Raw genomic sequence first — 16,269 nt, 5'->3', positions numbered from 1 at the left:
TTGTCGGGGAAGCGTCGGTTTGTGGTCGTGTTTCTTTGTGTCAGGTGCCATGTGGCCTATTTAATCACCCCACTTTGTGATATCGGTCTCTTTACCACTACAGCACCCAAACTGCCGACATCTGACCTTTTTTCTGAGCGGTGTGGCGCGTGTGTGACTTTGAATTTTTAATCCGTGATCATCTGGCCGAATTACAGGTAAATTGGTTTTATTGTTAGTTCTTTTGAATTATTTTGTATCGGCCCAATTTTCCAACGCAGTATTGTGTTCGGCCCAACCGGAGATTCAAAGACTTTTCCAACCGGAGATCCAAAAACTTTCCAACCGGGGATTCAAAGACTTTCCAACCGGAGATTCAAGGACTTTTCCGACCGGAGATCTAAGGGCTTTCCGACCAGAGATCTGAGGGTTTTCTGACCAGAGATCTAAGGGTTTTCCCGACCAAAGAACTTTTCAATCGGGGATTGAAGGAGCCTGACCGGGACTGCTCTGTCCAGAGTTTTCCGGACCAACCCACGTGTTGGAGGGGCCGACCAGCGGCCACAGAGTTTCAGAAGGTCAGAGTTGAGTCACCGCAATTCCTCACTTGACTTAGTTTTATTTAATTTTTTTTTTGGTTGATGTTGGTTTGCTTTAAACAACTTCAAAACTTGTCATTACCTCTGGTCACCTTTTTGGTTGCCGGAACAAGTGTTGAAGCTGTTTGTTCGTTTTCCCTGGTGTTCTGCTGTTTTCTGCCTTAGGTACCTGTGACCAGTCTCTGGACCCCATTTCCTACCTGGAAATCAGCGGTGGCCACTACTGACTACTGGGAAGAGGATACTGGAGGTTCCAGGACCCAAACATCGTCTTTGCGAACTGGTAAGGGCAGTTAGAGACAGCTTGGCACTGGGAAAACTTTTCCTGTTTTTTTTTTTCTTTATTTCAAATTTAACTTTCTTTTTGTTTTCAACATTTTTGTGGCAACTTTGTAAATATTCTGTAAGTTGTAAATATTGTAGTTTTTCGTTATTTGTAATATACACGTGTACATATACAACTAACTGTTCGTTTGATTTCCTGCAGAATATCCAAGTGTGTTCATTTATTCTAATTATGAACTCATGCAATTAATCCACGACCTTGAGCAATCTAATTTGAAAAATGTTGAAATCTCATTAACGTGAGGTTTCATCATAACAATTTCACATAATACCGTAACAGCACAAAATATTCAAAATTGCTTTGTATGTGAAGTAGGTGTAGAAACACATAAAGTAGTTGTATTAATCTAGAGTCAGAACATTCATAAAGAAAACAGCAGAGAGGCACAGCATCCTACTGACTCCGAAGAAATTGTCGTTTCGACATACATGATGGTAGTGACAAAAGACTAGTCATTAACTGTCGCTGTCAATGTTCTTGCGTCGGCTATAAAGAACGTAAAGTACTGGTACCATACAGCTGACAATGTCCCTACTGTGTTTAGTGCATACCTGTTTGGAGTAGTATATATTATGTGCAGTCACCACAGTTGAAAAAGCAAGTACTGGTTCAACGCTGATATAAGCAATGTAAAGTACTCCATAATCATCACCAGACCAAGCAGGATCACCTGGTCTTTAAATACCCAGCAAAGAATAAGTAATTGAGATTAAACTAAACAGATGATTTTATTACAAAAATAATCTTAGAAATCTTTTAAGACGTTTATAGGGCCATTTTTGCTGTTTTTTTTATTCTAATGCTCTGCCTCTACTTGTTTAAAAATAGGTTGAACGATGACTCGTAGTAAAATCGTGGTATTTCAACCAGTGTATGTTTCCGTTAGTTTCAGTTTAACTCAATGTAATACCAAGCAGCGGATTTAACACATACACCTATTCTTTTTGCATCACACTACATTCTTCTAACACTGACTGGTCTTTTTAACGTCTTTGCCATTCATATTAAAGTTGGAAGTACAAAAAATTAGATTTTGTTTCGACACCGCGGCCAGAAAAATTAACTGACAAAGGAATTCCTATTTATTTCACATAGTATTTACCGCAACAGCAAAAAGGATCCAAAATTGCTTTGTATGAGAAGTAGGTGTAGAAACACATGGAGTAGTTGTATAAATATAGAGTCAGAACTTTCATAGAGAAAACAGCAGAGAGGCTCAGCACCCTACTGACACCGAAGAAATTGTCGTTTCGACAGAATTCTAATTTAGTAAATTTTCGTGGCGAAGAAATTATTATTCGATTGGAATTAAAAAAATGGTCTTAGTGATCACACCCTATAAAAATCAAGTGCATATTACACCGTCAGCAGTTCCCTTGCGGCACAGCAGGAGTAAAAACCTAAGCGGAACGTTATCTACCGTCAACAGTTTATTCTTATCTTCAATCGGCTATGTTGTCAAGCCAAATTTTAGACCTCTACCAACTGCCTACAAGCGACAATTCCATTAATCACATCGAATTTCGAACGTATTTACCATACATAAAATCCTTTCAAAACAATGATATTATTGAGATAACTGTAAACCGCAATGATGCCTGGGTTCTATTATGCGATGCAGCTTTGTCTATTAAAGGAAAACTATCAAAAATAGCGGGAACGGGTGATGTGAAATTAGTGAATAATGCAGCAGGATTTTTCTTTGATTCCATGACCTATGAACTAAACGGTGTTGAAGTTGAACATGTTAAAAATCCCGGAATTGTCAGCCTAATTCGTGGCTATCTGTGTTACAATACAAGTGATAAAAATCATTTAAAAACAGCCAGCTGGAGTTACCCAGAGAATGTGTCAGTAAATACGGATGGTACTTTTTACATGAGGATACCCTTAAAACACTTTTTTGGCATTTTTCAAGATTATCAAGTAATTATGAGTGGAAGACACACTTTTAGATTCGTTCGTTCACGAACTGACACTAATTGTGTTCTCGTATCCAAGGATGATACAACATTCACCTTAACTATTGATAATATTGAATTAAAAGTCAAACATGTGGCACCCAATGATCAAACTAAACTTGAGCTGCTAAAATCATTACGTAACGATAAACCCATTCTAATTCCATTCCGAAAATGGGAACTACATGAATTACCTAGCCTTAATGGAGGTTCTACAAAAGAGATTTGGAGTGTGAAACCAACTACAGATGTAGATTGCCCTCTTTACATCATCGTTGGATTTCAAACAAACAGAATTAATCAAGCTATGAAGGACATAACTCAGTTTGATAATTTGAATATATCTGATATCAGACTATTTCTCAACGGTGAATATTATCCTTATGAGCGATTGAATTTAAATTTTACCAATAATGATTATGCTGACGCCCACTACAACTATGTACAATTTGCATCGAGTTTCTTTAATTCAGCGGAAAGGAGGGAAACACTTTTGGATTATGATGCTTTTAAAACCCACAGTATTTTTGTTATTGACTGTTCTCGGCGTGATGATAGCCTAAAATCATCTGCTATTGATGTTAAAATAGAAATTGAAACAAGAGTGGGTATACCCGCAGCTACTAAAGCTTATTGTGTAATAATTCAGGATTGTATTATGGAGCAATTACCACTTAGTGAAATTGTTAGCAAAGTAAATTAAATAAACAAGTTTTTTTTTGTTTTTTCAAGTGGGGGTACTAATAAAAAACAATGTTGCTGCTGCTGCTGCTGTAAGAGAGTTTTTGTGTGGAAAAATAAAGAACCAAAAAGTATAAAAAACCACATTTATTCTTCTTCTTCTCGTGCTCCCCATAATTTTATCATTTCTAAACGTTTATGTATATTGTTGCCCCAAACACATGAAAAATTGAAATTATAGGCGTTTGTAGCTTTACAACACACATCGCAATTCATATGAAAATAGTTATGCTCATGCACTAGCAAAAAAGACACACCCTTGTAGTGATAAGCCACTTTTTTGTAAAACTCATCGCCAAAATCTTCATGACATTCGAGGCAAATATTCATAATTAAATTTATAGATCTTATTTGTATATATTTGTAAAGGTGTTACAGACACCATTTGACGTTGCTTTGTGATTTGTATATCATTTTGTTGGCAAATAAAGTTTATTATTATTATTATTATTATTATCTCGAGAACATAATGGAAATTACAAAAAACTATTGATTCATGGTGTTGTACAGCACGATTCCATTACCACCAATCCTTATCGCGTTGATTAACATCTCCAGTAATGTTTTGGATGCGCTTGTCAACTGGAGCTTCATAGAAATCATTCACTTCCCTTATTCTTAATGTCACGTCAATATTTGGATTATACATGCAACAGCTATAGGTCTCACTTACGACATCTTCGCCATCATTATTTTGGTTTTCTTCTTCTTCTTCAATCACTTCGTCTGGCCGGATTTCTGGTGGTGTAACAATGTTGCACAACTCGTTGAGGGTTTCAGCACAATCACTAATGGCAGGTGACTTAGACATTGTTCTTTGTTGTACCTTAGCTGCTGCAAACTGACTTGGAAGAAAAGCTCTGTTTATTTTTACTACCGCGTTCGCTTATGCTTTTATATGCAGTTGTGACCAAAGGAAGGGGAGATAGGACATTACCAAAAACATATTTTTGTCACTTTTGAATATATTTTTGTGGTCAGATTTATGAAAAATAAGCGAAAAACAACAATTATATATTGATAGTAGGGCTGATAGGACATTAACAAACCCCATATTTGTTGTTTTTAAATATATTTTGTGGGTAGATACATGAAAAATAAGCGTACATCAACAACAATTATGTGTCGATAGTGGGAAAAGTGCCAAATATGGACTGATAGGGCATTAACAAAAAGCATAATTTGTTGTTTTTGAATATATTTGCAGCCAAATACCTAATTACATGAAAAATAAGCGTAAAAATTACTACGTAGTGACCCTGGTCAGACCATGTATGAAATTGGAAAATCACTTTTTGATCATTTTTCAGTAGGTGTCCGACTGTTGACCTAAAAAGTTGAGCTCTCTCCGAAAAAAAAATGAAAGTGTTTGATGTTGATATTCAAGGTTTTACCTTAAACGGGGCGCAAGGTTCAGAATTTATTGCTAAAGAAGTTACCATTTCAAATGGGTCGCAAGTTAACCATTACCTGTTTGAATCGCCAATGACGTACGCATCCTTATCTGCTGCTAATAAGAAAATAGTCAGTCGGGCAACATTTAATTACCATGGACTTCAATTTGCGCGTGGTAATATTAATTATAACCGAATATTGGGGTGGGGGTGACCTTCACCATTTGAGCCTGTTTTGACAAGTGACAGGTGGGCCCCACGGGGCTCGAGGCCCCCGGCGGGGCTCCACGCTACGAACGCCTTCACCCATAAAAATGAACCGCCCCGCCACAAGTGACAAGTGACATGTGGGGGGGCCCCACGTGACGTCACCAACACGGCGGGGCTCCGGTGGTCACCACCACGGCGGGGCTCGGGGCTCGGGGCTACGGGCCCCACGCTACGAGAACCTCGCGCCTTCACCATTTCATCAAAAAATGAGGCAGAACCGGCATTGCTATACTACTGTCGCACCATTCTCCATCAGAAAGCGAAGGTACTCTTTCAGAACCCATGGAACTTACAGCGCTGTCACTAGATGTATCCAAGCGTTCCATGTCATGGCGGGAAATGCTGGTAGTGGTACCTACTGGTGTTGCGTTCATACTCAAGTTGCTCACAGTGTTGTTGCTTTCCAACATGCGCATTGTGTACATCCCTGAAATACATAATTCAAAACAAAAATAAATTACTGCTAAGTAAAACGCACAACAATTCTTAACATAATGATAGTAATTAATAATACCCAATAAGCCTAAACAAACATTAGCAAATGCGCTTACCTGAAAAACGTGTCTGTAGAGCTGCTGGTACTTGTCTTTCATGCGTTTCAGTTCTACCATAGAGTATTTGTGTTCGTTCATGACCGACATTTTTCTGTCCCTCATTTCTTTCACTTCGTCGGCCAAACTCAAAATCTGATCAAGTTTTCGCTTTCGGCAGTTCTGTGCCGCGACCTTGTTCTTGCCCCTTCTTCTAATGTCTCTAATCAAACTGAGCTGAGCCTCGCTAAGGTCGTACTTAGACAAACGTTCATTGAACTCGTCCATGGGTAAATTAATAATGTCGTCTACGGAAATGGGAATGTTTAAGGCCCTGGCCCTCTTTTCATCTCTAGTCAAATGTTCTTCTTCGGACTTTCGCGATTTTCCCTTATCTCTAGACACCGGTCGTTGCATGGCACCCGAATTTTCAGCGGGCAAATGGTACGTGTGATTGTGTTGAATATGGTCCACTCTAGGAACATGTCCAAACTCAGAAGAACAGGAATATTTTACCTCGGGTACTTTAGCTCTCGATGTAGTATTTTCCTGATGAAAATTGCTAACGGGGTCTCTGTACTCTGTAAAACCCGAAGCGTGAAATCTTTTTCCATACATCAAGTGTTTTTTCTGGGCAACAGGAGGCATACGGGATGTTTCAGATAAGTTTGAGTAACTATAATCAAACGGGCGGTATTTGTTTTGATAATCTTGGGGGTAGTGCTCCCCAGTAGTGGTGTGACCAGAATCTGAACCGGCGTCGCACCATTCTCCATCAGAAAGCGAAGGTACTCTTTCAGAACCCATGGAACTTACAGCGCTGTCACTAGATGTATACAAGCGTTCCATGTCATGGCGGGAAATGCTGGTAGTGGTACCTACTGGTGTTGCGTTCATACTCAAGTTGCTCACAGTGTTGTTGCTTTCCAACATGCGCATTGTGTACATCCCTGAAATACATAATTCAAAACAAAAATAAATTACTGATAAGTAAAACGCACAACAATTCTTAACATAATGATAGTAATTAATAATACCCAATAAGCCTAAACAAACATTAGCAAATGCGCTTACCTGAAAAACGTGTCTGTAGAGCTGCTGGTACTTGTCTTTCATGCGTTTCAGTTCTACCATAGAGTATTTGTGTTCGTTCATGATCGACATTTTCCTGTGCCTCATTTCTTTCACTTCGTCGGCCAAACTCAAAATCTGATCAAGTTTTCGCTTTCGGCAGTTCTGTGCCGTGACCTTGTTCTTGCCCCTTCTTCTAATGTCTCTAATCAAACTGAGCTGAGCCTCGCTAAGGTCGTACTTAGACAAACGTTCATTGAACTCGTCCATGGGTAAATTAATAATGTCGTCTACGGAAATGGGAATGTTTAAGGCCCTGGCCCTCTTTTCATCTCTAGTCAAATGTTCTTCTTCGGACTTTCGCGATTTTATCTCTAGACACCGGTCGTTGCATGGCACCCGAATTTTCAGCGGGCAAATGGTACGTGTGATTGTGTTGAATATGGTCCACTCTAGGAACATGTCCAAACTCAGAAGAACAGGAATATTTTACCTCGGGTACTTTAGCTCTCGATGTAGTATTTTCCTGATGAAAATTGCTAACGGGGTCTCTGTACTCTGTAAAACCCGAAGCGTGAAATCTTTTTCCATACATCAAGTGTTTTTTCTGGGCAACAGGAGGCATACGGGATGTTTCAGATAAGTTTGAGTAACTATAATCAAACGGGCGGTATTTGTTTTGATAATCTTGGGGGTAGTGCTCCCCAGTAGTGGTGTGACCAGAATCTGAACCGGCGTCGCACCATTCTCCATCAGAAAGCGAAGGTACTCTTTCAGAACCCATGGAACTTACAGCGCTGTCACTAGATGTATCCAAGCGTTCCATGTCATGGCGGAAAATGCTGGTAGTGGTACCTACTGGTGTTGCGTTCATACTCAAGTTGCTCACAGTGATGTTGCTTTCCAACATGCGCATTGTGTACATCCCTGAAATACATAATTCAAAACAAAAATAAATTACTGATAAGTAAAACGCACAACAATTCTTAACATAATGATAGTAATTAATAATACCCAATAAGCCTAAACAAACATTAGCAAATGCGCTTACCTGAAAAACGTGTCTGTAGAGCTGCTGGTACTTGTCTTTCATGCGTTTCAGTTCTACCATAGAGTATTTGTGTTCGTTCATGACCGACATTTTCCTGTCCCTCATTTCTTTCACTTCGTCGGCCAAACTCAAAATCTGATCAAGTTTTCGCTTTCGGCAGTTCTGTGCCGTGACCTTGTTCTTGCCCCTTCTTCTAATGTCTCTAATCAAACTGAGCTGAGCCTCGCTAAGGTCGTACTTAGACAAACGTTCATTGAACTCGTCCATGGGTAAATTAATAATGTCGTCTACGGAAATGGGAATGTTTAAGGCCCTGGCCCTCTTTTCATCTCTAGTCAAATGTTCTTCTTCGGACTTTCGCGATTTTATCTCTAGACACCGGTCGTTGCATGGCACCCGAATTTTCAGCGGGCAAATGGTACGTGTGATTGTGTTGAATATGGTCCACTCTAGGAACATGTCCAAACTCAGAAGAACAGGAATATTTTACCTCGGGTACTTTAGCTCTCGATGTAGTATTTTCCTGATGAAAATTGCTAACGGGGTCTCTGTACTCTGTAAAACCCGAAGCGTGAAATCTTTTTCCATACATCAAGTGTTTTTTCTGGGCAACAGGAGGCATACGGGATGTTTCAGATAAGTTTGAGTAACTATAATCAAACGGGCGGTATTTGTTTTGATAATCTTGGGGGTAGTGCTCCCCAGTAGTGGTGTGACCAGAATCTGAACCGGCGTCGCGCCATTCTCCATCAGAAAGCGAAGGTACTCTTTCAGAACCCATGGAACTTACAGCGCTGTCACTAGATGTATCCAAGCGTTCCATGTCATGGCGGGAAATGCTGGTAGTGGTACCTACTGGTGTTGCGTTCATACTCAAGTTGCTCACAGTGTTGTTGCTTTCCAACATGCGCATTGTGTACATCCCTGAAATACATAATTCAAAACAAAAATAAATTACTGATAAGTAAAACGCACAACAATTCTTAACATAAAGATAGTAATTAATAATACCCGATAAGCCTAAACAAACATTAGCAAATGCGCTTACCTGAAAAACGTGTCTGTAGAGCTGCTGGTACTTGTCTTTCATGCGTTTCAGTTCTACCATAGAGTATTTGTGTTCGTTCATGACCGACATTTTCCTGTCCCTCATTTCTTTCACTTCGTCGGCCAAACTCAAAATCTGATCAAGTTTTCGCTTTCGGCAGTACTGTGCCGCGACCTTGTTCTTGCCCCTTCTTCTAATGTCTCTAATCAAACTGAGCTGAGCCTCGCTAAGGTCGTACTTAGACAAAAGTTCATTGAACTCGTCCATGGGTAAATTAATAATGTCGTCTACGGAAATGGGAATGTTTAAGGCCCTGGCCCTCTTTTCATCTCTAGTCAAATGTTCTTCTTCGGACTTTCGCGATTTTCCCTTATCTCTAGACACGGGTCGTTGCATGGCACCCGAATTTTCAGCGGGCAAATGGTACGTGTGATTGTGTTGAATATGGTCCACTCTAGGAACATGCCCAAACTCAGAAGAACCGGAATATTTTACCTCGGGTACTTTAGCTCTCGATGTAGTATTTTCCTGATGAAAATTGCTAACGGGGTCTCTGTAATCTGTAAAACCCGAAGCGTGAAATCTTTTTCCATACATCAAGTGTTTTTTCTGGGCAACAGGAGACATACGGGATGTTTCAGATAAGTTTGAGTAACTATAATCAAACGGGCGGTATTTGTTTTGATAATCTTGGGGGTAGTGCTCCCCAGTAGTGGTGTGACCAGAATCTGAACCGGCGTCGCGCCATTCTCCATCAGAAAGCGAAGGTACTCTTTCAGAACCCATGGAACTTACAGCGCTGTCACTAGATGTATCCAAGCGTTCCATGTCATGGCGGGAAATGCTGGTAGTGGTACCTACTGGTGTTGCGTTCATACTCAAGTTGCTCACAGTGTTGTTGCTTTCCAACATGCGCATTGTGTACATCCCTGAAATACATAATTCAAAACAAAAATAAATTACTGATAAGTAAAACGCACAACAATTCTTAACATAAAGATAGTAATTAATAATACCCGATAAGCCTAAACAAACATTAGCAAATGCGCTTACCTGAAAAACGTGTCTGTAGAGCTGCTGGTACTTGTCTTTCATGCGTTTCAGTTCTACCATAGAGTATTTGTGTTCGTTCATGACCGACATTTTCCTGTCCCTCATTTCTTTCACTTCGTCGGCCAAACTCAAAATCTGATCAAGTTTTCGCTTTCGGCAGTTCTGTGCCGCGACCTTGTTCTTGCCCCTTCTTCTAATGTCTCTAATCAAACTGAGCTGAGCCTCGCTAAGGTCGTACTTAGACAAAAGTTCATTGAACTCGTCCATGGGTAAATTAATAATGTCGTCTACGGAAATGGGAATGTTTAAGGCCCTGGCCCTCTTTTCATCTCTAGTCAAATGTTCTTCTTCGGACTTTCGCGATTTTCCCTTATCTCTAGACACGGGTCGTTGCATGGCACCCGAATTTTCAGCGGGCAAATGGTACGTGTGATTGTGTTGAATATGGTCCACTCTAGGAACATGTCCAAACTCAGAAGAACCGGAATATTTTACCTCGGGTACTTTAGCTCTCGATGTAGTATTTTCCTGATGAAAATTGCTAACGGGGTCTCTGTAATCTGTAAAACCCGAAGCGTGAAATCTTTTTCCATACATCAAGTGTTTTTTCTGGGCAACAGGAGACATACGGGATGTTTCAGATAAGTTTGAGTAACTATAATCAAACGGGCGGTATTTGTTTTGATAATCTTGGGGGTAGTGCTCCCCAGTAGTGGTGTGACCAGAATCTGAACCGGCGTCGCGCCATTCTCCATCAGAAAGCGAAGGTACTCTTTCAGAACCCATGGAACTTACAGCGCTGTCACTAGATGTATCCAAGCGTTCCATGTCATGGCGGGAAATGCTGGTAGTGGTACCTACTGGTGTTGCGTTCATACTCAAGTTGCTCACAGTGTTGTTGCTTTCCAACATGCGCATTGTGTACATCCCTGAAATACATAATTCAAAACAAAAATAAATTACTGATAAGTAAAACGCACAACAATTCTTAACATAAAGATAGTAATTAATAATACCCGATAAGCCTAAACAAACATTAGCAAATGCGCTTACCTGAAAAACGTGTCTGTAGAGCTGCTGGTACTTGTCTTTCATGCGTTTCAGTTCTACCATAGAGTATTTGTGTTCGTTCATGACCGACATTTTCCTGTCCCTCATTTCTTTCACTTCGTCGGCCAAACTCAAAATCTGATCAAGTTTTCGCTTTCGGCAGTTCTGTGCCGCGACCTTGTTCTTGCCCCTTCTTCTAATGTCTCTAATCAAACTGAGCTGAGCCTCGCTAAGGTCGTACTTAGACAAAAGTTCATTGAACTCGTCCATGGGTAAATTAATAATGTCGTCTACGGAAATGGGAATGTTTAAGGCCCTGGCCCTCTTTTCATCTCTAGTCAAATGTTCTTCTTCGGACTTTCGCGATTTTCCCTTATCTCTAGACACGGGTCGTTGCATGGCACCCGAATTTTCAGCGGGCAAATGGTACGTGTGATTGTGTTGAATATGGTCCACTCTAGGAACATGTCCAAACTCAGAAGAACCGGAATATTTTACCTCGGGTACTTTAGCTCTCGATGTAGTATTTTCCTGATGAAAATTGCTAACGGGGTCTCTGTAATCTGTAAAACCCGAAGCGTGAAATCTTTTTCCATACATCAAGTGTTTTTTCTGGGCAACAGGAGACATACGGGATGTTTCAGATAAGTTTGAGTAACTATAATCAAACGGGCGGTATTTGTTTTGATAATCTTGGGGGTAGTGCTCCCCAGTAGTGGTGTGACCAGAATCTGAACCGGCGTCGCGCCATTCTCCATCAGAAAGCGAAGGTACTCTTTCAGAACCCATGGAACTTACAGCGCTGTCACTAGATGTATCCAAGCGTTCCATGTCATGGCGGGAAATGCTGGTAGTGGTACCTACTGGTGTTGCGTTCATACTCAAGTTGCTCACAGTGTTGTTGCTTTCCAACATGCGCATTGTGTACATCCCTGAAATACATAATTCAAAACAAAAATAAATTACTGATAAGTAAAACGCACAACAATTCTTAACATAAAGATAGTAATTAATAATACCCGATAAGCCTAAACAAACATTAGCAAATGCGCTTACCTGAAAAACGTGTCTGTAGAGCTGCTGGTACTTGTCTTTCATGCGTTTCAGTTCTACCATAGAGTATTTGTGTTCGTTCATGACCGACATTTTCCTGTCCCTCATTTCTTTCACTTCGTCGGCCAAACTCAAAATCTGATCAAGTTTTCGCTTTCGGCAGTTCTGTGCCGCGACCTTGTTCTTGCCCCTTCTTCTAATGTCTCTAATCAAACTGAGCTGAGCCTCGCTAAGGTCGTACTTAGACAAAAGTTCATTGAACTCGTCCATGGGTAAATTAATAATGTCGTCTACGGAAATGGGAATGTTTAAGGCCCTGGCCCTCTTTTCATCTCTAGTCAAATGTTCTTCTTCGGACTTTCGCGATTTTCCCTTATCTCTAGACACGGGTCGTTGCATGGCACCCGAATTTTCAGCGGGCAAATGGTACGTGTGATTGTGTTGAATATGGTCCACTCTAGGAACATGTCCAAACTCAGAAGAACCGGAATATTTTACCTCGGGTACTTTAGCTCTCGATGTAGTATTTTCCTGATGAAAATTGCTAACGGGGTCTCTGTAATCTGTAAAACCCGAAGCGTGAAATCTTTTTCCATACATCAAGTGTTTTTTCTGGGCAACAGGAGACATACGGGATGTTTCAGATAAGTTTGAGTAACTATAATCAAACGGGCGGTATTTGTTTTGATAATCTTGGGGGTAGTGCTCCCCAGTAGTGGTGTGACCAGAATCTGAACCGGCGTCGCGCCATTCTCCATCAGAAAGCGAAGGTACTCTTTCAGAACCCATGGAACTTACAGCGCTGTCACTAGATGTATCCAAGCGTTCCATGTCATGGCGGGAAATGCTGGTAGTGGTACCTACTGGTGTTGCGTTCATACTCAAGTTGCTCACAGTGTTGTTGCTTTCCAACATGCGCATTGTGTACATCCCTGAAATACATAATTCAAAACAAAAATAAATTACTGATAAGTAAAACGCACAACAATTCTTAACATAAAGATAGTAATTAATAATACCCGATAAGCCTAAACAAACATTAGCAAATGCGCTTACCTGAAAAACGTGTCTGTAGAGCTGCTGGTACTTGTCTTTCATGCGTTTCAGTTCTACCATAGAGTATTTGTGTTCGTTCATGACCGATATTTTCCTGTCCCTCATTTCTTTCACTTCGTCGGCCAAACTCAAAATCTGATCAAGTTTTCGCTTTCGGCAGTTCTGTGCCGCGACCTTGTTCTTGCCCCTTCTTCTAATGTCTCTAATCAAACTGAGCTGAGCCTCGCTAAGGTCGTACTTAGACAAAAGTTCATTGAACTCGTCCATGGGTAAATTAATAATGTCGTCTACGGAAATGGGAATGTTTAAGGCCCTGGCCCTCTTTTCATCTCTAGTCAAATGTTCTTCTTCGGACTTTCGCGATTTTCCCTTATCTCTAGACACGGGTCGTTGCATGGCACCCGAATTTTCAGCGGGCAAATGGTACGTGTGATTGTGTTGAATATGGTCCACTCTAGGAACATGTCCAAACTCAGAAGAACCGGAATATTTTACCTCGGGTACTTTAGCTCTCGATGTAGTATTTTCCTGATGAAAATTGCTAACGGGGTCTCTGTAATCTGTAAAACCCGAAGCGTGAAATCTTTTTCCATACATCAAGTGTTTTTTCTGGGCAACAGGAGACATACGGGATGTTTCAGATAAGTTTGAGTAACTATAATCAAACGGGCGGTATTTGTTTTGATAATCTTGGGGGTAGTGCTCCCCAGTAGTGGTGTGACCAGAATCTGAACCGGCGTCGCGCCATTCTCCATCAGAAAGCGAAGGTACTCTTTCAGAACCCATGGAACTTACAGCGCTGTCACTAGATGTATCCAAGCGTTCCATGTCATGGCGGGAAATGCTGGTAGTGGTACCTACTGGTGTTGCGTTCATACTCAAGTTGCTCACAGTGTTGTTGCTTTCCAACATGCGCATTGTGTACATCCCTGAAATACATAATTCAAAACAAAAATAAATTACTGATAAGTAAAACGCACAACAATTCTTAACATAAAGATAGTAATTAATAATACCCGATAAGCCTAAACAAACATTAGCAAATGCGCTTACCTGAAAAACGTGTCTGTAGAGCTGCTGGTACTTGTCTTTCATGCGTTTCAGTTCTACCATAGAGTATTTGTGTTCGTTCATGACCGACATTTTCCTGTCCCTCATTTCTTTCACTTCGTCGGCCAAACTCAAAATCTGATCAAGTTTTCGCTTTCGGCAGTTCTGTGCCGCGACCTTGTTCTTGCCCCTTCTTCTAATGTCTCTAATCAAACTGAGCTGAGCCTCGCTAAGGTCGTACTTAGACAAAAGTTCATTGAACTCGTCCATGGGTAAATTAATAATGTCGTCTACGGAAATGGGAATGTTTAAGGCCCTGGCCCTCTTTTCATCTCTAGTCAAATGTTCTTCTTCGGACTTTCGCGATTTTCCCTTATCTCTAGACACGGGTCGTTGCATGGCACCCGAATTTTCAGCGGGCAAATGGTACGTGTGATTGTGTTGAATATGGTCCACTCTAGGAACATGCCCAAACTCAGAAGAACCGGAATATTTTACCTCGGATACTTTAGCTCTCGATGTAGTATTTTCCTGATGAAAATTGCTAACGGGGTCTCTGTAATCTGTAAAACCCGAAGCGTGAAATCTTTTTCCATACATCAAGTGTTTTTTCTGGGCAACAGGAGACATACGGGATGTTTCAGATAAGTTTGAGTAACTATAATCAAACGGGCGGTATTTGTTTTGATAATCTTGGGGGTAGTGCTCCCCAGTAGTGGTGTGACCAGAATCTGAACCGGCGTCGCGCCATTCTCCATCAGAAAGCGAAGGTACTCTTTCAGAACCCATGGAACTTACAGCGCTGTCACTAGATGTATCCAAGCGTTCCATGTCATGGCGGGAAATGCTGGTAGTGGTACCTACTGGTGTTGCGTTCATACTCAAGTTGCTCACAGTGTTGTTGCTTTCCAACATGCGCATTGTGTACATCCCTGAAATACATAATTCAAAACAAAAATAAATTACTGATAAGTAAAACGCACAACAATTCTTAACATAAAGATAGTAATTAATAATACCCGATAAGCCTAAACAAACATTAGCAAATGCGCTTACCTGAAAAACGTGTCTGTAGAGCTGCTGGTACTTGTCTTTCATGCGTTTCAGTTCTACCATAGAGTATTTGTGTTCGTTCATGACCGACATTTTCCTGTCCCTCATTTCTTTCACTTCGTCGGCCAAACTCAAAATCTGATCAAGTTTTCGCTTTCGGCAGTTCTGTGCCGCGACCTTGTTCTTGCCCCTTCTTCTAATGTCTCTAATCAAACTGAGCTGAGCCTCGCTAAGGTCGTACTTAGACAAAAGTTCATTGAACTCGTCCATGGGTAAATTAATAATGTCGTCTACGGAAATGGGAATGTTTAAGGCCCTGGCCCTCTTTTCATCTCTAGTCAAATGTTCTTCTTCGGACTTTCGCGATTTTCCCTTATCTCTAGACACGGGTCGTTGCATGGCACCCGAATTTTCAGCGGGCAAATGGTACGTGTGATTGTGTTGAATATGGTCCACTCTAGGAACATGTCCAAACTCAGAAGAACCGGAATATTTTACCTCGGGTACTTTAGCTCTCGATGTAGTATTTTCCTGATGAAAATTGCTAACGGGGTCTCTGTAATCTGTAAAACCCGAAGCGTGAAATCTTTTTCCATACATCAAGTGTTTTTTCTGGGCAACAGGAGACATACGGGATGTTTCAGATAAGTTTGAGTAACTATAATCAAACGGGCGGTATTTGTTTTGATAATCTTGGGGGTAGTGCTCCCCAGTAGTGGTGTGACCAGAATCTGAACCGGCGTCGCGCCATTCTCCATCAGAAAGCGAAGGTACTCTTTCAGAACCCATGGAACTTACAGCGCTGTCACTAGATGTATCCAAGCGTTCCATGTCATGGCGGGAAATGCTGGTAGTGGTACCTACTGGTGTTGCGTTCATACTCAAGTTGCTCACAGTGTTGTTGCTTTCCAACATGCGCATTGTGTACATCCCTGAAATACATAATTCAAAACAAAAATAAATT

General features: G+C 40.9%; 3 protein-coding genes and 1 long non-coding RNA gene across 4 annotated transcripts; 1 reads left to right on the top strand and 3 right to left on the bottom strand.

Annotated features, from left to right (window-relative positions):
* On the top strand, positions 1 to 1,043 carry LOC145739791 (uncharacterized). Its single transcript, XR_014181214.1, has 2 exons — positions 1 to 197; positions 261 to 1,043. It is a non-coding gene; the product is annotated as an uncharacterized LOC145739791 (long non-coding RNA).
* A 4,435-nt stretch (positions 1,044 to 5,478) lies between these two features.
* On the bottom strand, positions 5,479 to 6,768 carry LOC145739818 (segmentation protein cap'n'collar-like). Its single transcript, XM_081995173.1, has 3 exons — positions 5,842 to 6,768; positions 5,769 to 5,775; positions 5,479 to 5,717 (listed from the first exon to the last, which is right to left on the bottom strand). The coding sequence occupies exons 1-3, from the start codon at positions 6,766 to 6,768 to the stop codon at positions 5,479 to 5,481; spliced, it is 1,173 nt and encodes a 390-aa protein (XP_081851299.1).
* Positions 6,769 to 6,784: 16 nt separating this feature from the next.
* On the bottom strand, positions 6,785 to 7,722 carry LOC145739817 (segmentation protein cap'n'collar-like). Its single transcript, XM_081995172.1, has 2 exons — positions 6,891 to 7,722; positions 6,785 to 6,828 (listed from the first exon to the last, which is right to left on the bottom strand). Exons 1-2 carry the CDS (start codon positions 7,351 to 7,353, stop codon positions 6,785 to 6,787), a joined length of 507 nt encoding a protein of 168 aa, XP_081851298.1. The 5' UTR covers positions 7,354 to 7,722.
* Positions 7,395 to 8,639, bottom strand: LOC145739816 (uncharacterized). Its single transcript, XM_081995171.1, has 4 exons — positions 7,943 to 8,639; positions 7,870 to 7,876; positions 7,459 to 7,818; positions 7,395 to 7,417 (listed from the first exon to the last, which is right to left on the bottom strand). The coding sequence occupies exons 1-4, from the start codon at positions 8,399 to 8,401 to the stop codon at positions 7,395 to 7,397; spliced, it is 849 nt and encodes a 282-aa protein (XP_081851297.1). The 5' UTR covers positions 8,402 to 8,639.
* Between the last annotated feature and the right edge of the window lie 7,630 nt (positions 8,640 to 16,269).

The sequence above is a fragment of the Ips typographus genome, unplaced genomic scaffold (assembly GCF_016097725.1).
Source record: "Ips typographus isolate SLU unplaced genomic scaffold, UJ_Ityp_2.0 IpsContig44, whole genome shotgun sequence".
Taxonomy (NCBI): Eukaryota; Metazoa; Arthropoda; class Insecta; order Coleoptera; family Curculionidae; genus Ips; species Ips typographus.
The sequence above is the reverse complement of the archived record's forward strand: the minus strand, read 5'-3'. Positions and strand labels throughout refer to the sequence as shown.